Raw genomic sequence first — 27932 nt, 5'->3', positions numbered from 1 at the left:
ACCGCGCTAGGTGGGCCCACGGTGCGGGGGACGCTCGGGGTCCTCGGAGACCCTGAAACCGGCCCCGGCCAGGGACCCTCAAACGGGGCCTCCCCTCCCCGGCCAGGGGCCCTCCCCGCGCGTCCCCTGCCCGTCACAGACGCCAGCCTGCGCGTGCCCAAGATACGCCCGCTCAGACCTCGGCCGTCGGCACCGGGGGGGGTAAACTCAGCCCGACCGGTGCCGTCAGCGCGATCCGACCCGCAGGGTGAGGGCAACGCGCAGAGGAGCGCGTGGGGCCGAGACGCACCGCCCCCCGGCTCTTCCGCACGCTGCGGGCCCGCCCCCCGCGCGCCGCGATTGGCTGCGGCTCGGCGGCCGCTGATTGGCTGGCGCTGCCCCGGCGCACGCCCCCATTGGCTGTGACGCGCGGCCGGGCGAGGTCCCCCGCCGGCGCCGCGGCCGCACCCCGGGCCGGGCAGTCATTGGGCGGCGTGATCTCGCCGCGATTCCGCGGCCCTGCCGCCGCCGCCGCCGCCGCCGCCAGCGGAGCGCACCGGGCTGGCCGGGCGAGGGGCAATGGCGGGCGCCGAAGACGGGCCGGGCCAACAGCCGGAACTCGAAGACGATGAGGCGGCGTCCTGCCGGCGCTGGGGCGCGCAGCACGCCGGGGCCCGCGAGCTGGCCGCGCTCTACTCCCCAGGTAGGACCTCCGGGCCCCCCTCCCGGCCCGCAGCCACCAGCCAGCCTGAGCTGCGGGGCCGCGATCCCGGGTCCCCTGGATCGGAACCCCAGCCTCAGGCCCCGATGCAGAGCTCCAGCCGCTGCTCCTAACTTGCAAGTAGCGCCCCTAAGTCTGGGGACCCCACCCCAGCGCCCCTTCCAAGCGCAAACCAGAACCCCAGCCACGGGGCTTTCTGGATGCAAAGACAGCCCCCGGATCAAGGAGCTGCCATATCAACTCCTCGGGCTGCGGACAGCTCCCATCACGCTGTCGGATCCCAATCCTGGCCCGGGGTCCCCGCGGCTGTAAAGAGCCCCTAGTCTTGGGGATCCACGACACCAAGACCACAAGCCGAAGGCACCCCCCTCAGCGACATGCACTGCCACCCCCCCGCCCCCGTAAGCGTCACACCCTATCCCAGGTTCCCCAGATACAGATTTCACACCCTAGGGCCCTGTCTGCCCCCCTCCCGGGTCCCTGGGCTGTAGTGACTTCACCCCACAAATCTGAACATATCAGGTCTGCTCTGGGAACCTCAACTCAGGGGGCCCCAGGCACCGAGTGCCCCAGACGCCCTTCCTCCAAAGCCCCATCCTAGATTTATAGCTTCAGTTTACAGACCCTCATCCCTCCGCCCGCACCCCCCGAATTAACTGTCACACTGTATTTTGAAATTCTGGGTGGTAAGAGCCCTCCCTGCACACCTTCCAGTTTAAGTTTTCTCTCAAAATTTTAAGCCCCAGACCCAGCCATTTCCTCTCCCCCATGTAGATGTTTATATGAACCTCCTCCATAGGGACTTGGGGGTGTCCACAGACCAGACCACAAACTTAGAGACCCTGCTCTGCTTCTGCCCCCAGGACAAGGTCCCAGTGTCTTCCTGCTGGGCCTACCATTTCTGCTCCAGCAAGCACCGACCTCCACCCCCTTCTCTGACTTCCACTTGAGCCTCACGAATCTCATTGCCAGGCCCCAGCAGAGCCAAGTGTCCCCAGGGGTTAAGGAATTGCCTTTGAGAACTCCAGAGTCAGGTGACTGGGAGGCCCCTGTGCTTGGGTGTCCAGCTCTCATCCAGCTTTATTTATTTGTTAAACATTCTGACATCTTTCCTTTTGCCCGTGGCAGAGGGACGGGGACACCACGCATAGACAGCCCTTGCCTGGGGTGAGAACGAGTCCACCACCACCTTTGGCTTTCCGCCCTGACTGACCAGGGTTTACATACCGTCTCTGCCATAGCTGTGTGTGTGACCTTGGGCCCTTTGCTTTCTCGTTGAGTCCTAGGTCACCAGAGGCCTTTCTGGATTTGCAGTTTCATGTTCTGAGTCTGGTTTGTGTTTTTTTTTTCATACCTAACTTGGGCACCTGGCCCATGATGCCATAGTGTCTTCAACCTGTTCCTGCAGCACCCAGCTTGTGGACCTAAAACCTCCTGTGCTCCCTGGGGCAGCCTGGACTTAGCATCCTGACTCCGCTTCTTAACTGTGTGACCTGGGCCAAGGGGCTGGCCCTCTCTGAGCCTCAGTTTCGTCACCTCTAAGATGGGTATATGATAAAGCTTATCTCTTCCTTAGTGTCACTGGGGAGGGGAAATGAGATCATCCATCTTGTGCTGTGCCTGGCATACAACGGGCAATCTCTATTATTAATGCAGTAGCCCAACCTTTCCTGTGAGTCTTGGGGTACGCTGCCTCATCCCTGTGGTCCTCAGGCTCACCACCTGGAAATCCAGGGTAAGATTCAGAGGCCTCCTCCTTTGGTGTCCAGCTCCACCCACTCAAGTAAACCCTGCAGACATGGAAATCATAAGGGTGTTCTGAGCTGCCCCTGTGGACCCCCCCTTCTCATTCCACCATGACTGCATCTTTGTCCACTTCTGGTGTCCCCAAGTGCCCCTCACCATCTGAAGGACAGCCCCTCAGGGATTTAAGGGTGCAGACAGTCTCCCGGTGCCCCAAACCTGCAATCAGAGGCCTTGTCTCCTCCCGACTTGGAGTTTGGGTGGGGCAAGGGGAGTGCCTCGAGTGGGGAGTGAAGCAGAAAGAGACTGGCTTCCCAAAATTCCATAGGCCTCTGTCTGCCTGCCTCTGTCCCTTGACCTTGGGGAAGCACCTCCATCTCTCTGGGCCTGGTGTATAAAGTAAGGGACCAGGCTGAATACATATTGAGCACTGGGACCCTTGTCCCAGTCCTTGTTCTAGGCCGTGGGGGAACAGTGGTGAACAAAACAGGGAAAACAGAGTTGGGCTTTCGTAAACCCAGTAAATAAGAGAAATAGCTTACTTGCCCAGTGGTGGCAAGTGCTGCGGAACAAATAGCCGAAAAGGGAGAAGTTGGGGACAGTCACATTTTAGGGGGGGGCAGTTAAGGCCTCCCTGAGCAGGTGACATTTGAACCAAGACCAGAAGGGAGGGACGCCAGAAGATATTTGAGGAAGGATTGGTCCAGACCAGGGACACAGACGTAACAAGTGCAGAGGCCCTGAGGTCAGGAGCAAGCCTGAAGTGTTCGTGGGAGACCGAGGTGGCCCGTGGGCTGGAGCAGAAGGAGCCAGGGCAGAGTCACGAAGGGTTCTGGGTTCCGGGACTGAATTCCTGAGATTCACGGGGCCAGAGGTAGGTTGGTACCGTGACAGCTGGCAGCAATAATCAGGCAGTTAACATAGCTGACATTTATTGGTCCCTGACTGTGTGCTGGGCGTTTCCTCCCTATGCTGTCATTTCAACCTCCCTACAGTTGTCTCAGGGGCATCCTGGTATTAACTCCGTTTTACAGGGAAGGAAACCGAGACCCCTGTAGCCTCCTCATAGCCCACCCCCGCACACATGTTCTTCCCAGCACTTGTCCTGCCTGGGACTCAGCTTGCTTCTGCCCACCAGAGGGGAAGGTCAGCCTTGCCAGGGACACCACATGTTTGGCTGGCCTTTAAGACCTTCCCTGAGGCTTAGCAAAGAGTGATGGTCACGGTCACACAGAGTTAGCAGGGCCAGAACCTGAACACTGTTCGCGGGCGATCTGGGTTCCGTGTTCCGAATCTTCGCTGTGGCGGTGAGCCCGCCCAGGGTGGGGGTGCGGGAGGGGGCCCGTGTTCCAGGGCGGCAGGGCAGCATGCCCGCAGGGCTGGCACCAGACACGGTGGGCCTAGTGTCAGCTGGGAGCCGTGAGGGGTCTGATCGGGGCAGCTTGGGGTGAAGAGCCTCTGCCTGATCCTCTGGACCCTGAGAGTCTGCCCTGAGGACGGGCCTGGGGCCTGGGAGCCGTAGAGGGTCCAAGTGTGAGTTCTGCAGACCCTCTGCCAGGTGAGCTTTGGTGAAGGGTGGGCAGGCTGGGCAGGCCTCCCCCAGCCTCACGGGCACGCTCGGAGGTGAGGCGGGTGTCCCGCTTCCTGGCAGGTACCAGCTGACCTCTGGCTATGTGGATATGCCAGCTCCAGGGGTGGATCTTGACGGGTCCCCGGAGCCCCTCCGGCCTGTGGGACACAGGTACTCAGCGTGGGTGGGGGGTGCCGGGTGGGGGTCCTGGCCTGCCTTCCTGGAGCTGAGCTGGGCTCTGTCCCCAGAGGGCCTCCTGAGGCCCCTCCCGGCCAGGCTGGTCTGTCACACTCCTGGCCCGGCTTGTCTCCCTCATTGCCGTGTCTGTCTCTCCCTCTCTGGCCACACTCGTTCTGTCCATCTCCGTGTGTGTAGAGACCCCCGTCTCTTCCCCCCTCTTCTCCCTGCCTCTCACCTCTGTGTCTCTGATGCCGTTCTCCCCCGTCTGTCTGTCTTCCTCTGCATCTCTCTGGGCCCTGCCTCCCCACTACCTCCTGTCCCCCAACCTCCCTGAGGCCGAGGGTCTCCTAGTGGCCCCGGACCCACCTTAAGGGCAGATTCCAGGGCTCGTGTGACTGAAACCAGAAGAGCCGGGCCCGGTGCCAGGCCTCCGGCTGTGACCTGTCCCCAGGAAGGCAGAGGTGCCCCCCGCCCTGCCCCTGCCAGCCGGGCACAGCCACCACACGCCAGCTCGGCCCCTCCCCAGGCCAGAGGCATCACCTGTGTCCCTTGGCCCCGATTGTGGTCAAGCCAGGGGCTGGCTTAGGGAAACAAGGCCCGGCACTGTGCCAGGGGCGGCCCGAGCCCTCTCTCCGGAGGAAAGGCCTTCCCCTCCCTGGCCTCAGCCTGCCAATCTGTGACGTGACACCATTTAGACCCCTTGACCGTGCGGTCCCGGCCCGGCTAACTGTCCATGTTGACTTTGGTGACTCTCAAGGGACTTCGGCCACCTCACCTCTCCAGGCCTAGTTTCCCCCTCTGAAGGTCGGGGCAGAGAGCCCCCAGCGTTTGGGGTATGGCAGGCCGCGCTGGCTGGGATCCTCCCTGGCAGTGTACCTGGTATATAAGAGGTGCTCCGTGAATGCCACTTGTTATGATAGATGTGTTTTTTCTGGGTCATAGTTGAGGCACTGTTCTGCAGAAGACTCCAGATCCCAGAGCCTAGAGAGACAGTTTAGATGGGAAAATATTCAGATTTCAGGACGTTGTCCATGGCAAGGGGAGAGAGTTGGGCTACCTTTGGAATCAGGACAGCCCCAAACATCCAGGCTAAGGTATCCCACTTACAGGCACAGGATCCAAACCCAGCTCTTGGTTTTTACCTGCTGAGCCTCAGTTTCCTCATCCAAGCAGTGGGATCACACAGTTCCTCCCTCGAGGCACACAGACTTGAATGAAAGACTGTGCTCAGGTTTGAAAACCCAGATGACTGCAGGGGCCTGGCCAGCACTGCCACCAGGGGAAGCCCCCCAGGAGGAGGCCGCAGGGAGGAGAGACGGCTGGGGTGAGCCGGGAGCTCTGCCCCCATCTGAGAGGGGCTCAGACCTGAGGTGGCCAGAGCCTGTGTTCTTAAAGGAAGCAGGAAAATAGGAATTTAAGGTTTTTTTTTTTAAGTGCAGCTCCTTTTTGGAAAAAAAAAAAAAAAACACTAAGAGCAAAATATGGCAGCGGGAGGGACTTCCCTGGTATTACAGTGGGTAAGAATCTGCCTGCCAGTGCAGGGGACGTGGGTTCGATCCCTGCTCCGGGAAGATCCCATGCGCCACAGGGCAGCTAAGCCCGCACCCCACAACCAGAGAAAGCCTGTGTGTCGCCAAGAAGACCCAGTGCGGCCGTTTGTTCTGTCGCTCAGTCGTGTCCAACTCTTTGCCACCCCACGGACTGCAGCACCCGAGGCTTCCCTGTCCTTCACCACCTCCCAAGAGCTTGCTCAGACTTAGGTCCATTGAGTCAGTGATGCGAAGCCATCCAACCATCTCATGCTTAGAAAAGACCCTGGTGCTGGGAAAGACTGAAGTGCGGCCCTAGATAGGTAAATGAGATAAGACAGAGCGAGTGGGTCTGCAGAGTCTCTGGCGTGGGCCGCACCCTGTACCCAGCTGGCGATTGGCCTGGTTATTGCTCCTGTCACTTAATCTCATTGCTGGCGCTGCAGGCTGGGGGCGACAGATCATACTGAGGAATCTCCCGTCCCTGACCACTGGCCCTCCCGGCTTCCTGCTTCTCAGCCCCCCATCCTGGCCGCAGACCAGAGCCACAAAAGGGAAAGCCCGTCAGGGTCACGTCATGGTGACCCCAGGTGGGGCCACTGGGGTAGCGGGGCCCCGTGGTGCCAAGGAAGCAGCCCCTGACTGCAGAGTGGGCGGTGAGGGGCTTCTGCAACTGCCACCGTGTGAGGCCTTGAGGATCCTGGCCCTGTCTGGGCCCCAAGGTCCCCATCTGTACAAAGGATGCGACCCTGGGCGTGTCCTCTGCCCACTCTGAGCCTTGGTCTTCTCACAGGGCGGAAGTTCTGGCTCTGGCTTGGAGCGCAGTCCACTCTCTGCAGCCTGGACAAGGCCCGTTCTCTCTCTGAGCCCGTTCCCTGTCATGCAGCGCTTCAGTGAAGGGTGCCCAGAAGCATAGCCTGGCAGTTTTCCTCTAGGATTGTAGTTAGGAATTTGTTATTCCACAAGCATTTATTAAGCACCAACGCGTGCCGGGGCCCTGCTGTGCAAGGCAGGCATAGTCCTAGGCCTCCTGAGTTGACATTGAGGGAGGGGAGGGGGGACGTTATGCAGGCAGAGTTTCTCATGATGGGCCCCATGGTCAGGGATCCCAGGCATTAAAGGAGGAATCGTGGGTGGCTTCCTGGAGGTGGAGGTTCCACGGAGAGATCTGCAAGAGATTTGTCCTTGAGACCAGCTGCCTGAGAAAACTGTTCCTGGGGGCCATGTCACATGCTGCATCACCCATACGGTGTTTTTATTTCCTTTGGCGTTTTTAAATTTTAATTTATAATTATGAGATTTTTGCTGAAATATCGCATTCATAAATTTTAAATTCACAAGGAGGCGAAAAGACAGTCTTAACTCTACAGTTGTTTGTTTTTTCTCTTTTTTTACGTAAATGGATGTTCGGCACTTTGCTGTTTGCACTTACCACTTTGTCCTGAATATCCAGTCCCTCCATCAGCCACATCGGAACAGTCACCCAGGCTTTTTGCCTGGCAACAGAAACACTGTAAACCAAATTAACTTGTCTGATTCCCCAGGCAGTGGACACTGAGGTTATTCTCAATGTTTCGATACGTTCAACAAAGCTGCAGTTGAGTGAAATCAGCCTGTCCCAGCCCACAGGATATTAAGAATACCTGCCAGAATTATAGAGGTGGTTTCACACCTGCATCCTGATTTCTGGCTCCTCTTGAGAATTAGAGGGTCTGACCTCCCTGGGCCCACACTCCCTGTCCTGGCAATAGTCAGCCAGTTAGTGCCTAGTGCTTTAGGAAGGGTACATGTGCCACAGTGTCCCACTCTCCCCACCCAGCCCAACTCACTGCTTCAAACCACCTGTCCAGCCCCTGGAGATGTTAAGAGCTTGAGACCCCCTCATCAGCCCTGTGGCTGGAGCCATGGAAGTGATAACCATGGTCAGTTTCTCCTGAATTCCTGACTCATTGCCTGGAGCCTCACTTGATGGACGTGGGGCAGGGTCTGAATGTGCATAATTAAAAGCTGTTTGTAGCGCTTCCAAATAATTGCCTACCAGAAGGGGGCAGGTGATGGAATAATGAGAATTTTTTAAAAAAGAAGCTCATTAAAATTCCTTCAGGGGTCTCCAGAGAGAGCCCGAAGGGGCCCACGAGACCAGCGTTCCGGTTCTGTCTGCCAAAGACTCAGCACATGTAAGGCCAGCTTCGTGGGCAGCAGGCCTATGCGCAGAAGGGCTTGGTTTAACACAGCTGGCCCGGAGTATGTGACGTTGGACAGACCTGTTCCATTCTCTGGGCCTCAGTGACACTCTGTGAAATGGGCAGGCTGTCCCTGCATTCAGCCTGCGGTCTGCACTGCAGACTCATGGAACACAGTCAGAGAGCACCACCCCCCCTCCCCGCGACCAGCCCCGCCTGGCTCTGATCCTTGATCCCGCGGCCTTGGCCCGCCGCCCTGCACTCACTCTCGCCCCTTCTGCCCGCAGGCAAGCGCTTCCAGGAGTGGTGCTGTGTGGTCCTGTGCTTCAGCCTCATCGCCCACAACGTGGTCCACCTCCTGCTGTTGGCCCGCTGGGAGCAAACGCCCCTCGTGATGCTGGGCATGGGTGAGTGCCCGCAGCCCCGCTGCCTGCCTCGGTTTCCCCAGGGGCCAGAGACCTACCTAGTGTCTGCGCCATTCTGATGGCGACTCACACCCGTGTGTGTACGTGTGTGCACAGGAATGGGGTTCAGGCTGTGGGGACCCTGTCTCCCATCGCACACAGGTGGCAGCTGTGTCCTTGCTTGACCCAGAGACCTGGGCATCATCCTCAGTTCCTCCCCTCTGTCACTCCACATCCACACCATCAGCAAGTCTCCTGGCTCTGCTTTCGAGTTGTATCCAGCATCCACCATCCCCTCCCTGGTCCAGCACTGTCCTCCGGCCTGGACTGTGGCAGAAGCCTCCTCCGTGGCCTCCCCACCTCCACCTCAGCCCTCCACTGTCCACAGGCAGCCGGGAGGATCCCATCGGATCCCCCATGAGCTCACACCGATGACCTGTTGTCCCCGGTCTACTTAGAACAAAACACCAGCTCCTCGGCACCGCCTGGCCCCCATCCCTCCTCCCGTCACTTCCCTCCTCCCGTCAGCTCAGCCCGCTTCCGCCACACCAGCCTCCTCGCTGTGCCTCCGGGGCACCGTCAGACATGCCGCTGGCTCGGGGCCTTCGCACAGGCCCTTCCTGAGCCTGAACTCTGCCCACGGAGCCCTGCGTGGCTCACTGCCTCATGCCCCGCAGGGAGCACCTCCCTCAGCAACAGCAGCCCTGCCATGCACCCTGCACCCCACTCTGTCCTATGTTCTGTTTCTTCGTTTGTCCCCTGCCTCCCCCACTCACACATCCTCTCCCTGAGAGTTAGGACTTGTGCGTCTTTGCTGCTGTGTCCGCAGACGCGATGCCTCACACAGTAGGTGCTCTGTAAATACTCACCAAATCAGTGAGTGAATGAATGGACGTGCTGCACGTGTCGGTGCCTGCCGTGCGGTTTCCATCAGCCAGTCCTCATGCGTCCATGGCCTGGGCGATGGGCACTGCCATCGTTAGCATCGTTATCCAGAGCAGGAGACCGAGCCTTAGAGCGGGGACCGGCTGGAGTCACCCCTCAAAACGGAGAGCACGACAGAGTTTCTGACTCGGGCCCTGGGGTGACGTCATTCCTTCCTGTCCGCACTCTGCCCCCTGCTCTCCCCTCTGACTCGAGTGCTTGTCTGTCCCCCCGCCCAGGCTCGGCGGCTGCTGTGCCCTTGGTCCGGCCGGCCGGCCCCAAGTGTTCAGCTTCCACGGTCTCATTAAAAGCCTTCTGGCCACCCAGGCCAGTAGCACTCGGGCCTGCTAATTGAGCCATCGGTCTTCGGTAGGAGTGGGCATGTGCTGGGGGGCCGGACCAGCTGGAGGGAAGGAGGGTAACCCATTACTGCTGAGGGGCCGGGCCCTGCCCACAGGAGCCAGGAATGCCCCCTCTGTCCAGGGGCGAGAAGGACCTGCACCCCCGGCCTCTCTGCCTCGGAGCAGCACGTTCAAGGGAGGGGTGTTGACAGTGTGAGCCCCGACACCCCATCTAGGGGTGATCACAAGCAGACCGCTACATCCTGGACTCACATCAGCTCTGGCACTCCCAGGCTCTGAGGCCTTGGGCAAGTGTCGTTACACCTCTGAGCCTCTATGCCACATCTGGAAAGTGAGGCTGCTCGTAGTTCCTGCTGGCTGGGGCCACTGTGAGGGCCAGATGCATCCCTGCTGAGAGGGCAGCGACGGGGTCGAGGTAGGGAGGGGAACCGCCCAACATTTCCCCCCCTGGGGCCCAGAGCTTGCCTCTCAATGGTCAGTTTAACTGTGGATATTTCCTGAGACTACTGCATGCCAAGGGCTTCCCAGGTGGCACTAGTGGTAAAGAACCTGCCTGCCAATACAGGAGACCTAAGGGGCGCGGGTACGATTCCTGGGTCCAGAAGATCCCCTGCAGGAGGAAATGGCAACCCACTCCTGTGTTCTTGCCTGGGAAATTCCATGGACAGAGGAGCCTGGCGGGCTGCCGTCCATGAGGTTGCTAGAGTCGGACACGACTGAACGACTACATGACAACAAACACCACCATGTGTCAGGCCCCACCCTGGGCTCTGACCTGTAGGTGGCAACAGGCGAGAGAGCTTCGATCACGTGCTCTGGGACCCGGGTGGTTTGCCTGTCGGGCAGCAGCGGGGTCTGGGATGGTGTATCCAGACCTGCCCAGCTCCTACACCGCAGACTCCCTGAGCAGGGACTGTATGGCCTGCACTAGGAGGGAGAGCGTGTTCTCAGCGGCTGGCCCAATCTGGGCAAAGGACCCATGGCACTAGAGCCCCCGAGTGGGTTGAGTGAGCCAAGAGGTTGGGCACCCCGCGTAGTCACCACCTTCCCCCACCTCACCCCCACTGGAGCCAGATCTTCCAGCCTTGGGGTCAGGAGATTTCTGCTTATCACCTAAGCTCTTCCACCAAACACCTTTGCCTCTGGACTGATAACAGCCGACAATCCCCTGATAGCAGTATTTGCACAGTTCCTGATCGATTTAAGTAGCCACCCTGATTTGTGTGTTGACACGCCAGAAGGAAGGGCACTGTGCCAGCCTACAGAAGCCACCTCTAGCCTGCTGCTATCTCCCAGGGGTTCTGGTGCCCCTGGCAGGCCCCAGAAAGCCAAGGAGCCAGAAGGCTTGAAAAGGTGCTCAGTTAATAAATACAGACAGATGATGCCATCCTGGGTGGCAAAGTCAAGATTGGCGGAAACTGGCAGGGAAGATGATAGGTAAGAGGTCAGGGATGGTCTCTCTGGAAAAGGAACGTTTGCACAGAGACCTGCAGGCAGTGAGGGAGCTGGGCAAGGGGTTCTCTCCGGGGTTCTCTCCAGGCAGAGTGAGCCCCACACACTTGGAGAAGAGAAAGGAGGCCAGTGTGGCTGGAGAAAATGACCAAAGGAAAAGTAGTTGGGGGCAGCTCAGAGACCCGTGGGGACCAGCCGTGCGGGGCTTTAAAGGCCATGGTCTGACTTGGAATTTTATTCTACAAGCCGTGAGAAGCCACTGGTGATTGTCCCCTTGGAGCCAGTTCAGTTCAGCTCAGTCGCTCAGTCGTGTCCGACTCTTTGCAACCCCATGAGCTGCAGCATGTCAGGCCTCCCTGTCCATCATCAACTCCCAGAGTTTACCCAAACTCATGTCCATTGAGTCGGTGATGCCATCCAACCATCTCATCCTCTGTCGTCACCTTCTCCCGCCCTCAATCTTTCCCAGCATCAGGGTCTTTTTCAAGGAGTCAGTTCTTCGCATCAGGTGGCCAAAGTATTGGAGTTTCAGCTTCAACATCAGACCTTCCAATGAACACCCAGGACTGATCTTCTTTAGGATGGACTGATTGGATCACCTTGCAGTCCAAGGGACTCTCAAGAGTCTTCTCCAACACCACAGTTCAAAAGCATCAATTCTTCAGCGCTCAGCTTTCTTTACAGTCCAATTCTCACATCCATACATGACTACTGGAAAAACCATAGTCAACTAGATGGACCTTTGTTGGCAAAGTAATGTCTCTGCTTTTTAATACGCTGTCTAGGTTGGTCATAACTTTTCTTCCAAGGAGCAAGCATCTTTTAATTTCATCACTGCAGTCACCATCTGCAGTGATTTTGGAGCCCCCCAAAAATAAAGTCTGCCACTTGTTTCCACTGTTTCCCCCATCTATTTGCCATGAAGTGATGGGACCGGATGCCATGATCTTAGTTTTCTGAATGTTGAGCTTTAAGCCAACCTTTTCACTCTCCTTTCACTTTCATCGAGAGGCTCTTTAGTAGTTCTTCATTTTCTGCCATAAGGGTGGTGTCATCTGCATGTCTGAGGTTATTGATTTTTCCCCCAGCAGTCTTGATTCCAGCTTGATTCCAATCTTGATTCCAGAAACGCTCCAGCCCAGCGTTTCTCATAATGTACTCTGCATATAAGTTAAATAAGCAGGGTGACAATATACAGCCTTGATGTACTCCTTTTCCTATTTGGAACCAGTCTGTTGTTCCATGTCCAGTTCTAACTGTTGCTTCCTGACCCACATACAGGTTTCTCAGGAGAAAGGTCAGGTGGGTATTACCATCTCTTTCAGAATTTTCCACAGTTTATTGTGATCCACACAGTCGAAGGCTTTGGGTAGTCAATAAAGCAGAAATAGATGTTTTTCTGGAACTCTTGCTTTTTCGATGACCCAGCGGATGTTGGCAATGGTTCCTCTGCCTTTTCTAAAACCAGCTTGAACATCTGGAAGTTCACCGTTCACATATTGCTGAAGTCTGGCTTGGAGAATGTTGAGCATCACTTTACTAGCGTGTGAGATGGGTGCAATTGTGCGGTAGTTTGAGCACTCTTTGGCATTGCCTTTCTTTGGGATTGGAATGAAAACTGACCTTTTCCCCTTGGAGCCGACATCATCTGATGCAGCAGGGAGGGCTGGAGGGGAGGCGAAGGTGGTGGTCCAGACCGCAGAAGGGCAGCGGAGGTGGTGAGAAGTCGTCAGAGCCGGGTGCACTGTGAAGGGTGAGCTGCCAGAAGGTGCTGACAGGTTGGCTGTGGCGGTGAGAGGGAGAGGGGTCGGCAGCCTGAGGGGAGAGGCCGCCAACAGCCCGGAAGGAGCGGCCGCTGGAAGGCCTCCAGCAGGAAACCGGAACCGGAAATCCGGGAGTCCCGGGAGGAGAGACGCTGTTCGAAGCCCAGGTGCTGGCGGAGGGCCCCTGGGGCTGCTCTGTGAGAACAGAGCAGAGGCCTGGGACCCCCAGGGTTTCCAGGGCGGGAAGAGGAGGAAGAGCCAGCCAAGAGGGAAGATGGGGAGCCGGGCGGGATCGCACAGACCTAGACGAGAAGGTGTTTCAGAAGACTTGGGGGTCAGCGAGGAACAGCCACCACGCAGAGCAGCAAGCCGGGGCCACGAGGGGACCGTCGGCTTTGCCCGCTTGGAGGTCTTCAGCACAAGGACGGCGTTGGCCGCCGCGCATGAGTGACCCAGGAGTGGCCGAGGGAGCCCTGAGCGGTTTGCTGCACTTGGGGCACGTGGAGGGAAAATGGGGTGGTGAGCTGGTGCCGGAAGGAGGGAGTAGAAATTCCTGGCAGACGAAGGAGGGCGGGGGTTCCAGGCTGAGGGCACGGTGAGTGCAGAGGTCAGCAGTGAGTCAGTAGTCACAGGGCCTCGGGTCCGGTCGGTCGTGGCCGGCCTCACGGTCAGGAGTCTGCCCTGGAGGAGGAGCCTCCTGGAGGAGTCTCTGCTGAATTTGAGCCAAAAGGTGGTAAAGACAGGATTTGGCCCCAGGACCGGAGGGACCAGGGCTTCCCTGATGGCTCATCCGGGAAAGAATTCGCCTGCCCTGCAGGTTCAATCCCCTGGAGGAGGAAATGGCAAGGCACTCCAGTATTCTTGCCTGGAAAATCCCATGGACAGAGGAGCCTGGTGGGCTACAGTCCATGGGGTCACCGAGGGTCGGACACAGCTGAGCGACTAAACACACACACACAACACACAGTAGGGACTAGCCCTCAGCGGGGTCTGTTTCTGTCTCAGCCCTGTCTCCACACCAGGCCTCAGGGTGGGCGGGGCGGGGAAGTCCCAGCACGTGGCCTGTGGGGAAATGGAGGCCCCGGGGGCTGTCTCAGGGTCTCAGGGTGAGTCAGGGTAGCTGGGGTGAGTCATCATGGTCTCCTAGCCCGGCCCCGTATCCTGCAGGCAGGGTGGTGACCAGGCTCAGGCCTCCCCCAGGGTGAGCCAGCCACCAGGCGCTGGCACCAGCCCTGGGACAAAGAAGCTTCTGTGTGCCCGCCTCTGCCAGCCCTGCCCCCGTTAAAGAGGACTTGGGCAGCAGGCCTGGAGGCCTGGACTCGCTGTTCTGGAAACGGCCACGGCCTATAGAGCACAGAGCCATTTCCTCATGGCGGCGGGGACAGGACTCTCTCTCTCCAAAAATAATTCCTGGCATCTCCGTAAAGCCCATGTCCCTCCTCCCTGCTGGGCAGCCAGAAAAGGCCAGGGGCTGGTCACTAGACAGATGACACCACGGAGGCTCTGAGAGGGGAGCGGTGTTTAACTACTAACTGGCCACGTTGGGAGGACGCTTACTGTGTCCCGAGGACCTGCAGTGTGTGCCCAGCGCTCCTTTGTGTGACTTTTTTCACCCCCGTGCACTGCAGCCCGCCAGGCTCCTCTGTCCATGGCATTTCCCAGGCAAGAATGCTGGAGTGGGTTGCCGTTTCCGTCTCCAGGGGATCTACCCACCCCAGGGATGGAACCTGCGTCTCTTGTGTCTCCTGCACTGGCAGGCGGATTCTTGACCCCTGGTCACCTGGGAAGCCCTTAGGACCCGCATTCCCTTTTTATTAGCTGATGGTACTTAAGTGACATAAGTACTGTTCCTGTCTCAGATCTGGACGTGAAGGCTCAGCGTCATCAGGAACAGCCCTCTCTCTGGTCTCTGCCCACCGACCAGCAGCCCTGACCGCTCCTTACCCTCCAGGTCTCACTTCTTCCTCTGGCAAGTGGGATGTGGTAGGGCCCATCACAGTGGACATGAAGTGAGATGGTACTCTTTTTTTTTTTTTTAATGGACTTCCTTTTTTAGGACAGCTTTAGATTTACAGGAAATGAGCAGATAGTACAGCAAGTTCACATATAAGCCCTGGCCCCAGCTCCCCCTTATTAGTACACCTCATATTAATATCATATGTGTGTTACAATGAATGCACCAATATGCATACATTATTATGAAGTTAAGTCCATAGTTCATTCAGAGGTCCTTAAGTTTTTTTCAGCTTTTAAAATTTTTTTAGGTAACAGCTTTGTCGACATATCGTTCACACAATATTTCGTTCGCCCATACAAAGTGCACAATTCAGTAGATTTTAGTAAATTTACCAAGTTACCTGATCATCACCACAGTCAACTTTAGAACTTGCATCACCCTGCAAAGAAGCCCTGTACCTCTTAGCCATTAAGTCCTAACCGATCTTTCTTTATCAGTAGATTCTCATAGTTTGGGTATCTCATGTAAATGGAACTATGTGGTCTCTTGGGTTTTTTTGTTTGTTTGGTTGTTGGTTGGTTGTTTCTTAACTTTTTGTTTTATGTTGGAGGATAGATAGCCAGTTGACAGCGTTGTGATGGTTTCAGGAGCACAGTGGAGCGGCTCAGCCGTACGTACCATCCTCCTCCCCCACACTCCCCTCCCATCCCGGCTGCCACTCACTGATGGAGTCCCCTGTGCTGTGTGCAGTAGGTCCTTGCTGGTCATCCGTTGTAAAGTAGCAGCATATACGGATGTCCTTAATTTGTAGTTACTGCCCTTTTTCTATCCCAGGATCCCATCCACGATCCCACATCACGTTTAGTTGTCATGTCCCTTGAGGTTCCTGAGCTGTGAGTGTCTTGGATCCTCCTTGTTTTCAGTGACCCGGACAGTTTGGAGGAGGGCTGGTATCTTGTGGGATGCTCGTCTGCCGGGATTTGTCTAGTGTTTTTCTTAGTGGGCTGTGTGTCCTGGGGAGGAAGAGCCCAGAGGTCAAGTGCCATTTTCATCACCATCTATCGCAAGGATATGTACTATCAGCATGATTTGTCACCGTGACGTTGACCTTGACCACCGGGCTCAAGTGGTGTTTGTCAGGTTTCTCACCACCTCCCTTTCGTATTGTTACTCCCCTTGGAGAGAGGTCACTGCACAGCACATGTTTAATCTGTGGGGATTTATATACCCAATAATACCTTTGACAAAGGACCCAGCACACAGGAAGCACCCTAGTGTTAACTGTGGTTACAAAACATTTTTCTAATACTGTTTTTATTATTATCATCTGTAAGGAGTTTCTCAGGTGGTAAAGAACCTGCCTGCCAATGCAGGAGACATAAGAGACACAGGTTCGATCCCTGAGCTGGGAAGATTTTCTGGAGGAGGGTATGGCAACCCACTCCAGTATCCTTGCCTGGAGAATCCCACGGACAGAGGAGCCTGGCGGGCTTCAGTCCGTGGGGTCGCAAAGAGTCGGACATGACTGAAGCGACTTACCACGCACACATCATCTGTAAGGATTAAGTGCTTAGGACGATTAAGGAGATGAGATCTGTAACCGGCTTAGGACTGGCCTTGGTACAGTTTAGGGATTAAGAGAGATAAAACATTTAAGGTGCTGGCACAGGGCCTGGTAACTATAAGTGCTCAATAAATATCAAGTAAAAATATATAAGGAAATGGGTGGGTAGATGGATAGGTAGGTAGATAGCTGATGTCTTTACCCAAAGAAGATGAGGGCATATGTCCTCACACAGGCTTGTGAATGGAAGTTCACAGGAGCTGAGTCATTCCAGCCCCAACCTGGAAACAGCCTCGTTGTACACCAGCAAAATGGATAAATGCACTGTGGTACATCCAGGTGGTGGAATACTGTTTGGCAATGAAAAGGATAAACTCCTGAGACAACCACATGGATGCCTCTAGAAGCATTACGCTAGTGAAGGAAGCTAGACCCAAGAAAGCACATCCCGTAAGGATCCATCTGTGTGAAGTTTCAGAATTGGCAAAACCAATGTATAATTATGGGAAGCAGACTGGTGGTTGCATGGAACAAGGGTGAGGAGGGAAGCGGCGCCATGAGGGAGCCTGCTGGAGGGCTGTGTTCTCCTGAGGCAGCGTTAGTTCAGGCTGACGGGATGGGGGCACCTCCGCTGACCCTTCGCTGGCAAAGTGAAGACGCTGCGGCCCAGAGCAGGCGAGGAGTTTGCCCACGGTCTTACAGCAGTGCCTCCGACTCTGGGTCTGGCTCCCCCCAGCTCGGCCACAGTGGCGCCATCCCCTCGTGTAGACACAAGGCCGTGTGCACACAGCATCCTGTGGTATGCAGCAGGAGCTCTATTAATGCCCCTGGACCTACTGAGGCACAGTTTACGGGCATGAAAGGGTGCTGGGTTTGGAGACTGGTAGACTAACCTCTTCTCAAACCAGGTCTGCCACTCAGGAAGGTGCTTCAACCTCCCTGAGCCCCTTTGCTCATCCGAGAAGTGGAGAAAATAAACGAGGCTGTCCCCTCAGATGGTGAGCAGTGCTGTGAGAGAAAGCAAGCAAGGAGACGTGACCGAGAGCACCTGCCTGGGAGGACGGCTTTAGCCAGGGGCTCCGTGATGTTTACTCTGAACTAGAAGAAGGAGGAGGAGCCAGCCCTTCAGGGGTCTCAGGGAGGGGGTGGGGTGCTGGATAGAGGAGCAGCGAGCACAAAAGCCCTGGGTTCCCAGCCTTCGCCAGCCCCTTCCCCAGCCCAGCCCGCCCTCCCTGCACCGCCCCTGAGGAGCACGGCTGCCCAGGCCTGTGCACCGGCCTTAGAGCCCTGGCATGGCTTCCCCTCCCCAGCGCGGCCCCCAGGCAGTGTCACCCCTTCCTCACCCTGTCCTTCCTTTCTTTATTTTCGGCTGTGCTGGGTCCTCACTGTTGTGCGTGGGCTTTCTCTAGTTTCGGCAAGCGGGGGCTACTCTCTGCTTGTGGCGCCCAGGCTTCGTTGCCCTGCCATATGTGGGATCTTCGCAGACCAGGGACCGAACCCATGTCCCCTGCACTGACAGGCAGATTCCTCTCCACTGTACCACCTGGGAAATCCCCCTGCCCCTTATCTCTCTGTCCCAATGACATGAGCCCAGCCAATGTCCGATGCATCTCTGGCTCTAGCGCTGGGCACACAGTAGGTCCCTGCAGAATGCCGCCTTTATGGACCAAATGACTGAACAACAGCAAAGATAACAATAGTATTGAGGGCTCCCTCTGCACTACAGACTGTACTTAGCACCTCCCATCGACTCATTCAACGGATGTTTACCGACCCATATTGTGTGCCGAGAAGTAGGATGCAGCCATAAACAAAAAACGAAAATTCCTGACTTTGTGGAGCTGACATTTTTATAGGGGAAGACAGTAAACAGAAGTGAAGTCCAAGGTGATAGGTGCTTGGAGAAGAAGAGAGGCAGGAAATGCTGGGAGATGGGGGTGGTTACGGTTTTAGATCAGGTGTCCTCGGGGGACCTTTGAGGCAAAGATCTGAAGGAAGTGAGGGAGTGAGCTGTGTTACATTTTGGGAAAGAATGTTCCAGCAGGGTGAAGAGCAAGTGCAGGGACCCAGAGGCTTGTAAGGGGGTGTAAGGGAAGGGGAATATGCCAGTAGGGCTGAGACGCAGGCAGTGGGGAGCAGGATGGGGTGGTGCTGGGGTGTCACCTCGGGCAGTGGGCTGGCCACTCTGCCTTGGTTTCCCCATGTGGACAGTGTCGTGGTACATCCTACCGAGTTATATTTGGACCCCAAGGTAGCTTAAGAGCCCAGCTCTGCCACTTGCCATGTGTGCGACCTTAGTCTAGTTACTTCTATCCTCCAAGCGTCAGTTTCCACTTCTATAAAGTAAAAATAAAGATGGTACCAGCTTCTAATAGATGGTGAGAATTCGTGAAGATCGAGCATGTCTGGCACTGAGAAAAAGTATTCAATAAACGATAGCTGCCGTGTTCTTTTTTAATCCTCCTCATTCTCATCCGTCTGGAGGAAACTGGGGCGCAGAGAGGTTAAGGAACACGCCCAGTGTCACACAGCCGGCGAGTGACAGCTGGCTTGTGAGTCCAGGTGTAACAGCGCTTACCCTCTGGATATACTGAACCCTCACGTGAGCAAGTGGTTTGGGGGGGACTCTGAGGGGTCTTTGTTCTGAAAAGGCTGCTGGGGGCCAAATGATCACATTGACAATTGGTAAAAGCTGGGTTGCGGGGGTGTGGCTTCTGTCTGGACCTCAGTTCCTTCTGGGCACCAAACCCCGGAATGACCTTGCCATCTATCACCAGCAGCACTGGAGAAGAGTGGGGTGACTGTGGGTCTGAGAGAAGGGGCCAGCAGGCTCCTAGCGGGAAAGGCCGGGCAAGCTGAGCCCAGTATACTCTTCCAGGCTCACCTGGCCGGTGAGGCCCCGCCTCTCCCTGGGGACGATCAAGTGAAGGGGCACAGACTGCAGCTCCATTCACAGGGAGCAAAGTGTCCCAAGGAGAGAAGGGAGCACCCTAACGTGAATGAGTGAGTGAGTGATTTCCTGAGTTGGGGCGGGGAGCGGGCAGGGACGTGCTCTCGTCCCCCCCACCTCCGGCTCACCCTTCTCTTGTCCACAGTGGCAGGGGCTCTGCTTGCTGACTTCCTGTCCGGCCTGGTGCACTGGGGAGCCGACACCTGGGGCTCCGTGGAGCTGCCGATCGTGGGGAAGGTGCGTATGTTGGCCCAGCCCTGAAGCCCAGCCTGTCTCCTCCAGGAGGAGGTGGGACTGTCTGACCTGGGCTGAGTCCCCTTTCCTCTCTGAGCCCATTTCCCTATCCGTAAGATAGGAACCGTGGTTCCAGCCTGACCCCGCCCACCCCGCCTCACCCGCCTTCAAGACCAGAACAGGAATCCCCTGGGATTTCCTGGACGCCAAAGCATCAGGCCTGGGACAGAGAGCTTTGATACATGTCCACCTCACTGGACCCCCTTGAACTTGGGGACCACACCGCATCTTGTTCTCCTCTGCCTGCCCTGCTGCACCTCACTGTTCCTTTTCATTGAACTTTATCTGGTGTCAGTCAGATGTTTTGATTGCGACAGAAAATCTGGTACACACTTAACCACAGAAAGGTACTGATCTGTGTACTAAAAATTTTAGAAGCCAAGTTAGGGCGTGGTTGTGTCCAGTAGGACGAACAGACCGTGTTCTCTGGACCCCGTCCCTCTCCACGTCTGTGTCTGCTTTGCCCTCCGCTGGCTGCACTCTCACGCGGGCTCTCCCCTGGGAAGGTGGCCGGGATGGCCGTCCACTGCCTCGACGTCCGTCCTCCCAGCTCGGCGCTCCCCAGAGACCGCCCCCTTTCCCATAGTTAGGACCAGAGTCCCACAGCTCATCCCCATTGGCTTCGCTTGGATCACGTGGCTGTCACACAGCCAGTCACTGTGGCCAGAGGAATGGAGCGCTCTGATTGGCTGGGCCGGGGTCCGAGGAGGCAGCCTGATTGGAGCAGCTGGGACTAAGAGAAGAAGCGGAGGCTCTTACCAGAAGGAGGGGTTGGATACTGGAAAGAAAGAAAGGGCCCAGCCTGTCAGTAGTGTAAGGGGCCTCCTCAATTGCCTCAGGGTAGGAGAGGAGGGTGGAGGTTGTCGCCAACCCCCTGTCCATAGCCCAGGTTCGGAGACTGAGGCCCATGGAGGGGCAGTACCAGCCGGAGGCCCCCACCAGGTCATTTCCATCCATCTTCTGCTAAAGCTGCTAGACCCAGAGCCTGAAGGCTGGGGGGACCCACAGCAGTGCCGTGCTGGGGCGGCATGCCAGAGACAAGGAGGCGCTCCCGCGCGGGGTGTGTGTGCAGGCGGTCAGGGAGAGGGGCTGACTGGGCGGCTCTGTGCCCTCTCCCATCCCCCCACCTCACCTAGGCTTTCATCCGGCCGTTCCGGGAGCATCACATCGACCCAACAGCCATCACCCGGCACGACTTCATCGAGACCAACGGGGACAACTGCCTGCTGACGCTGCTGCCTCTGTTAAACATGGCCTACAAGTTCCGCACCCGGAGCCCAGGTAAGCATGCCCGCTGGGGCAGGGGGACCTCCAGGGAGCCCTCGGGGACAAGCGGATGCGCACCCCTCCCACGAGCCTCCCGTAGCTCATGTGGCTGTTTGGCCCCTCAGTGTTATAAAAGTTTAGTTAGTTGCCCTCGTGTAAAGTTTGGATATTTGACATACAGATTTGTGTTTCCAGCTTCTCTTGAACAATCTGACCTGGGTCCTGGCTCCTACTTGGCTGCACTGGGCCGGAGCTGAGCTGTGGGGTCCCCCTTAGACAAGATGCACACTCTCCAGTTTGCCGCAGTCCCCACTGCTCCCTGCAGTCCTAACCTTCCCCCCACCTCCACCTTGTTCATTTGAATTCACCTGCCTGGCCCTGGGGGCTTCTGATCTTGCTGCCTGGGCTTAGTGGAAAGAGTATACATAGCCTGCAAACTCAATCCTGAGTTCAGAGCTCTGTCCTACCTGTTTGGGGAAGGAAACTTGTCCCAAGGCAAGTCCCATCACCTCTCTGAGCCTCATTGACCTTATTGCAGGAGAAGGTAGGGGAAGAGCCCTTCCTCTGAGCCAGGTCTTGTTCTAACAGCTTGACACCTTGCTGGTCTTCAGAGCAGCCCCCCATGGGGAGATGGGCCAAGTGTTTATGGTTCCCGCCCACATCCTCTCCCCTCTGCTCTTAGTGGTGGTGGCGGCCATGAGCTCCCTTCTGAGAACTGCCAGCACAGGTCCCGCCCCTCCCCTTGGGTTAAGCCTGAAGTCAGTGACCCAAAAAGCCTGCAAAAGACCAGCCCCCTGCCTCTGAGTGGGACCGACTCTGTGGAGTCATCAGCATTTCAGAATCCACCCTCCGCCCCCCAGGATCAGGCTGAGACAAGACCCCCCCCCCCCCCCGCCATCCCATCTTTGCTTAACTTTTCCCCTGCCCTGTCCTGCTTTCCTCACTCCTCTGGGTGTTTTTCAGAAGATTCCCCTCCCCAGTCAGATAAATCACATGCACATGAGTCCTTGTCTCAGCGAGGCTCTGCTTCTAGGGAATCCGGACCAAGATTTATTACCATTTCATTGATGAGGAAGTTGAGATGCAAAGAGGTAGAGTCGCTGACCCAAGTTCACACAGTCAAGAAATGTCAGAGCAGGGACCTGCACCCAGCCCTGCCTCACTCCAAAGCCCGTATTCTCAACCATTACTTCTGCTTATTCCCATTCTGCCCACTGAGCAGAAGGGAAGACTGAGGCCAGAGGAGAGTCTGAGCCTGCCGGAGGCCGTGTGGAACATTAGGAGGAGGCCAGGGTGCCTGCTGTCCCGGGAAGTTTGCTGCCCAGGGGCAAGGGATGAGGGCCAGGCTGGCAGTGGGCCCCCGCCCTATGTGACAGCTGTTTGGGGCCTGTGGACACCCACCCTCTTGCTCCCCACCCTGCAGAAGTCCTGGAGCAGCTGTACCCCTGGGAGTGCTTCGTCTTCTGCCTGATCATCTTTAGCACCTTCACCAACCAGATCCACAAGTGGTCGCACACGTACTTCGGGCTGCCGCGCTGGGTCATCTTCCTGCAAGACTGGCACGTCATCCTGCCCCGCAAACACCATCGCATCCATCACGTCTCGCCCCACGAGACCTACTTCTGCATCACCACAGGTGCATTCACAGGGTAGCAGGGGACGGGTTGCCCCCCCCACTCCGACCGCCACTCCATCCTTAGGGTCGGGGCAGAGGTCACGGGGGAGGAGGCGCAGTCCTGGAGGAACTTTGTCTCAGAACACGCATTTCTTGGGCACCTACTATGTGCCACGCACCCTTCTAGGTGCCAGGGACACAGCCATAAATAAAACAGACATACATGCACCCTCTTCATAGAGTTGTGATTCCAACCACCCATCATCTAGCAAATATTTACTGAGCACCTGCTATGTGAACAAAACACAAAAATCCCTACCTTTATGGCATTCTAAGAGGGGACATCCCAGGTAATGAGTACTACATCTGACAGTCCTAACTGCCAAGGAAGACAATAACACAGAAGGGGGTAGCAGACGGAAATAGGGAGCTCTGCCCCTATAAAAGAGGTGGTCAGGGAAGGCCTCCTGGAGAAGGTGGCATTTGAACTGAGGGAGAGAGTCATGAGACCTGGAGGAAGAGCTCTCCAGGCGGCAGGAGCAATAAGTGAAGGAGGCAGGAAAACACTCGCCTGGTTTGTTTCAGGAGCAGCGAGGAGGCTGGTGTGCAGTGGGGGCCAGAAGGATAGGAGAGCTGGCAAAGTCCAGGTTTCAGAGACGCCGTGGGGACAGACGAAGCAGGGTGAAGAGCAGAGAGTCAGGGGGAGCGGGGTGTGGCTGTTTATAAAGGAGATCAGAAAACAGTGAGAGGGGCCCTGTGGAGAAATAAGGACAGATCAGTCCAAGCAGAGGGCACAGCAAGTGCAAAGGCCCTGAGGCCAGAACATGCACCCGGGAGCAGTCAGGAAGCCCACGTGCCGTGCGCAGTCAGGGAGCCAGTGCCAAGGAGGTGAGGCGAGCAGGTGTTCCGGGGCCCGCGGGTATCTTTTTAAGGTTAAGTACACCACGGCGCTGTTAAGTCAGGCCAACTTGGGTAACCTTCAGCTCCTCCATATGCAACTTTCAGAGGCTCACAAGCCTCCCTGGTTATCAGTTTTCTCATTCACAAGATGGGGCTCCAGCCACTCCTTCACGCACCACCTCCCAGGGCTGCGGTATGGTCAGATGGCAGATGCAAAGTGCCTGTCACATAGCGGGTACTCAGCAAGCTACGCCTACGGGTGTGGGAGCAGGGGTTCAGTTTTGCTTTGGTTTAGTTTGGTCAGGTATTTTGTAGGGATTTTTGTTTTTGCCTTTCTGAAAGCAGAACTGAGAGCCACAGATAATATTTTTTTGTACATCCTAAAGTCATGCTTTTTAGGAGCAGGTGGAGGGGTAAAATTTAGGCTGTTCAGGAGATCACTTAATTGTTCAGCCAGGGCTGGGACCAGTCTTGGTTTGGCCAGGTACTAACTGGGAGACTGCCCTCCAAGACAGTCTTCTCATGTGGAAAATGGGACTGATAACAATACCTAGTTTAAGCTTCGGGCAGGAGACTGTAATGCAGATTAAATAAGATTATGAGACTTATTTAATGGAAATAAGACTATTCACTTAGCACGTACCATGCCAGACATCATCCTAGGCCCTGGGATCCAACAGGATCAACGGTGAAAGAACATGGGGTTCTGGTTGGGAGCTGGAGATCAAAACCAACACTACATAAGGAAGTGACAAATTAATGAGGATGGTTACAGGTAAAGAAATAAGGATGGGTGAAGGCCTAGAGGGCTGCTAAGTGGTAGTCAGGGAAGGCTTCCTGGAAGAGGTGGCAATTAGAGCCAAAGGATAGGAAATACTGCCTCTGTGCCTGCCATATAGTAAGCGCTCAATAAGAAGGCGAGTGAAGGGTTGAAGGTATGTTTGAGCAGCCCCTCAGCCCATTGATGGGAAGCCCCCATCCCCAGATTGCTTGGTCAGCCCTTTTCCCCTGCACTCAGCAGACCAGTTCCTCCGCTGCCCAAGGCAGGGCCAGCTGTCTCTCTCTGTGCTCTTTCTGTTGCTCTCCCATTCAACCCCTCCTCACTCCTCCCTGCCCTGTCTCTGCTGCAGGCTGGCTCAACTACCCTCTGGAGAAGATGGGCTTCTGGCGACGCCTGGAGGACATTATCCAGGCCCTGACAGGCGAGAAGCCTCGGGCAGACGACATGAAATGGGCGCAGAAGATCAAATAACTCCTCCAAGCCACCACCTCATTGCCAGCCTTCCCCAGCTCCCCCAAACTGAAGCCATCTGCCAAACTCCAGCCTCCTCGCGCTGGCCACTCCAGGTGGAGAGGACACCTTCTGGGCTGGGCCCGGGCACCTCCAGCCCACCCACCCCCCCTTGTGACACAATACTTGAGCCACTGATTTTTTTCATTTCCTTCTTTTCATTTTTCCTCCCTTGGCCCCTCCCTAGCCACCTGAGCTGCTCTGTCTGCCAAGCCTGACTCTGCAAAAAAAGAAGAAGAGCCCCGCCCTTTCGGCCATCCCCTGGGCTGAGGACAAGCTCACCGCCCCCCACACTCCCACCACCTCCTGCCCCACTGGGAGCCCTTCAGCGTGGCTGATATCGGGGCACTGAGTCATCTTACCTGTTCCTGTCTGTCTGCCCGCAGGGCTCTAGGAGCCCCCAGGCACAGCTGAGTGTCCCTGGACCGTCACCCTGCTGTGGCCCTGCAGACTGGACTCCGAAGGCCTGGGTGGACAGACAGCCCCAGTCACCACCTTCAGCCTAGCTTGTCCACCCAAGGGCAGCAAAGTGCAGCAGGGGTCTGGGGGCAGCCGGCCAGATGAAGCCAGAATTTCCTGATTGAGTCTGGGTTCCGTTGTCCCCGACCTTTCCCCCATCTGCCTGTGTGATTCCAGCCAGAGCTGACATTTTTAATCGGAGGATGTCTTCGAAGGGCACAGCCCCTGCAAAGGGTCTTGGTCACTGGAAAGAGACACGGTGTCCCCTCTGACTTGAGGGTATGTCAGAAGGAAGAGTGGGGCTTTTTTGTTTCGGTTATTTTTTTTTTTAACGGTGCTTGCTTGTTTAATGTAAATAATAGAAGGCCTTAATATCTTTTCTGTAACACGGAGTAATATTTTAATGTCATGTTTTGGATGTACATAATATATTTATAACAAAGCAGCAAGAGTCTACTTAACCTGGGCTGCCTCCTGGTTCCTGATTGGCTGGGGGAGGGGAAGTAAGGAGGCTGGAGGGTGAGGCCCCACCCGCCCCTGTTCCCAGCTTCCCCCGCAGTCCTCTGCTAAGGATGGAGGCTTTTTCCACCAAGACAGTGAATCAGTGTTGACATCTGCTCCAGACCCTTTTGGAACGGGGACCTGTGATTCTGTGAGGAATTTTCACGTAGGAGATCATGGTGATAGAGACATGGAGGCAGAGCCCTACTGAGGAATTCCTTCTGCAAAGGTTTACTGGCATCTGGTATGTGCCAGGCTCTGGCCTGGACACCAGGCATGGAAATGAACCAACAAACAAGGACCTCCCCTGGAGGAGTTGACTTCCTGGGGAGAGACAATAAACATAAATAAATGCACACGGACATTCGGATGGTGATTTGTAAAGAAAATGAAACGCTTGGGATGACATTGGAAAAGGGTGAGGCTGCTTTGGCAGGTCAAGGAGGGCCTCTCTGAGCAGGTGACATTTGAGCTGAGACCTGGAGGAGGAGGTGGAGCCAGTTGGGGAAAGAACTGTGGGGAAAGCCCTCCTGGGCAGACAGTAGTGCAAAGGCCCTGAGGCAGGAACCCGCCTGGGGCTTTTTAAAGAATGTGGCTGGACTGGTGTGAGCAAGGGGACAGTGGAAGGTGAGATTTGAAAAATAGGGACCAACTATATGGATAGCCAAATGGGGAGACATTTTGAACAAGTATCTTGTTCATTTATTCATTGAACAAATACAAGGTGCCTCCTACATGCCAGGTGCTGGGATTCAGCAGTGAACACAGAGGCATTTACAATTAATCTAGTCTGGGCTGCTGCTGCTAAGTCACTTAAGTCGTGTCCGACTCTGTGCGACCCCATAGACAGCAGCCCACCAGGCTCCCCTGTCCCTGGGACTCTCTAGGCAAGAATACTAGAGTGGGTTGCCATTTCCTTCTCCAATGCATGAAAGTGAAAAATGAAAGTGAAGTCACTCAGTCATGTCAGACTCTTAGCGACCCCATGGACTGCAGCCTACGAGGCTCCTCCGTCCATGGGATTTTTCAGGCGAGAGTACTGGAGTGGGGTGCCAGTGCCTTCTCCAGTCTGGGCTAGATAGTTTCTATAATAACGAGTAAAAACAAAAACCTTTTGGGGACAGAGAATGATAAAAGACTCTAGAGCACAAAAAAAGAAAAAAACAAAAAAAACAAAAAGACTCTAGAGCAGTCACAGATAGTTTTTTTTAATGTGACCCATAACTTTATTTTCCTTAAAACTTTGCCCAACACTAGACTTTTGAAAAAAGTTTTATTTTGAGATAACTAGATTCTCATGTAGTTCTAAGAAAACCACCAGTAGACTTTTGATTTCAGACTATCTGAGGGGACCACAAAAGGAAGGGGTATTAGAATTTATCAACTCTAAATGACAGAAACTATAACTGACGCAAAAATTAGTAGTGAAAATAATTCTATTAATTCGTGTAACTGAAAAGTTTTAGAGGTGTTTCTGACTTAAGGTTTGGTGGGACCCCGGGGTACACATGATTCATCAGACCTTGGTGTCTGTCTAGCTCTATTGTCTGTCAAGCGAGTTGAGGTTGACATTGGACCAGCTCCGTGTCTCAGTAGAAAATGTTTTCCTTCCCAGCAGATGCAGCCAAAGTCCCAGGGCAGGCTCTTACTGGCCTGGATTGGGTCACGTGCCTCCTCCTAAACCAACCATGTTGGACTGGGATGGTAAAGTGTTCAGACTGGCCAGGGCTGAAATAGCCACCTGGAGTTGCAGAAGTGAGATCAACGTTTCCCAACCACAGGATGAGAGGAGGAAAGAATGGTTGCTGAAAGAAAAATTAAGGTGTTAACCAGAAGTCTGGGTGGGGCAGAGAGCCGAAATCAGGGCCAGATAAGCAGCCTTGGGGCTACAGGGCTTGCTTTCCTATTCCCTGCACTAATCACTGCAGATGGCGCAGTGCAGGCAATGCAGATGGTCCCTGCATCTAATCACTGCGGACGGTGACTGCAGCCATGAAATTAAAAGACGCTTGCTCCTTGGAAGGAAAGTGATGACCAACCTAGATGGCATATTAAAAAGCAGAGACATTACTTCGTCAACAAAGGTCCGCCTAGTCAAGGCTATGGTTTTTCCAGTGGTCATGTATGGATGTGAGAGTTGGACTATAAAGAAAGCTGAGCGTTGAAGAATTGATGCTTTTGAACTGTGGTGTTGGAGAAGACTCTTGAGAGTCCCTTGGACTGCAAGGAGATCCAACTAGTCCATCCTAAAGGAGATCAGTCCTGGGTGTTCATTGAAAGGACTAATGCTGAAGCTGAAACTCCAAATACTTTGGCCACCTAATG

At 55.6% G+C, this 27932-nt stretch overlaps 1 protein-coding gene across 1 annotated transcript; it reads left to right on the top strand.

Annotated features, from left to right (window-relative positions):
- The first annotated feature begins 468 nt into the window (after positions 1-468).
- Positions 469-25963, top strand: PEDS1 (plasmanylethanolamine desaturase 1). Its single transcript, XM_061127476.1, has 6 exons — positions 469-682; positions 8193-8312; positions 19427-19518; positions 20712-20856; positions 22265-22477; positions 24487-25963. Exons 1-6 carry the CDS (start codon positions 559-561, stop codon positions 24606-24608), a joined length of 816 nt encoding a protein of 271 aa, XP_060983459.1. The 5' UTR covers positions 469-558; the 3' UTR covers positions 24609-25963.
- Positions 25964-27932: the final 1969 nt, after the last annotated feature.

The sequence above is a fragment of the Dama dama genome, chromosome 23 (genome assembly GCF_033118175.1).
Source record: "Dama dama isolate Ldn47 chromosome 23, ASM3311817v1, whole genome shotgun sequence".
Classification (NCBI taxonomy): domain Eukaryota; kingdom Metazoa; phylum Chordata; class Mammalia; order Artiodactyla; family Cervidae; genus Dama; species Dama dama.
Note: the sequence above shows the minus strand (reverse complement) of the source record. Positions and strands in the feature narration are given on the sequence as shown.

Excerpts from the sequence above, each read along its gene's own strand:
- PEDS1 (XM_061127476.1), top strand. The coding sequence starts at position 559 with ATGGCGGGCGCCGAAGACGGGCCGGGCCAACAGCCGGAACTCGAAGAC. Across the intron at positions 8,313-19,426 it reads CCTCGTGATGCTGGGCATGG|TGGCAGGGGCTCTGCTTGCT; the intron begins GTGAGTGCCCGC and ends TCTTGTCCACAG. Across the intron at positions 22,478-24,486 it reads CTACTTCTGCATCACCACAG|GCTGGCTCAACTACCCTCTG; the intron begins GTGCATTCACAG and ends TCTCTGCTGCAG.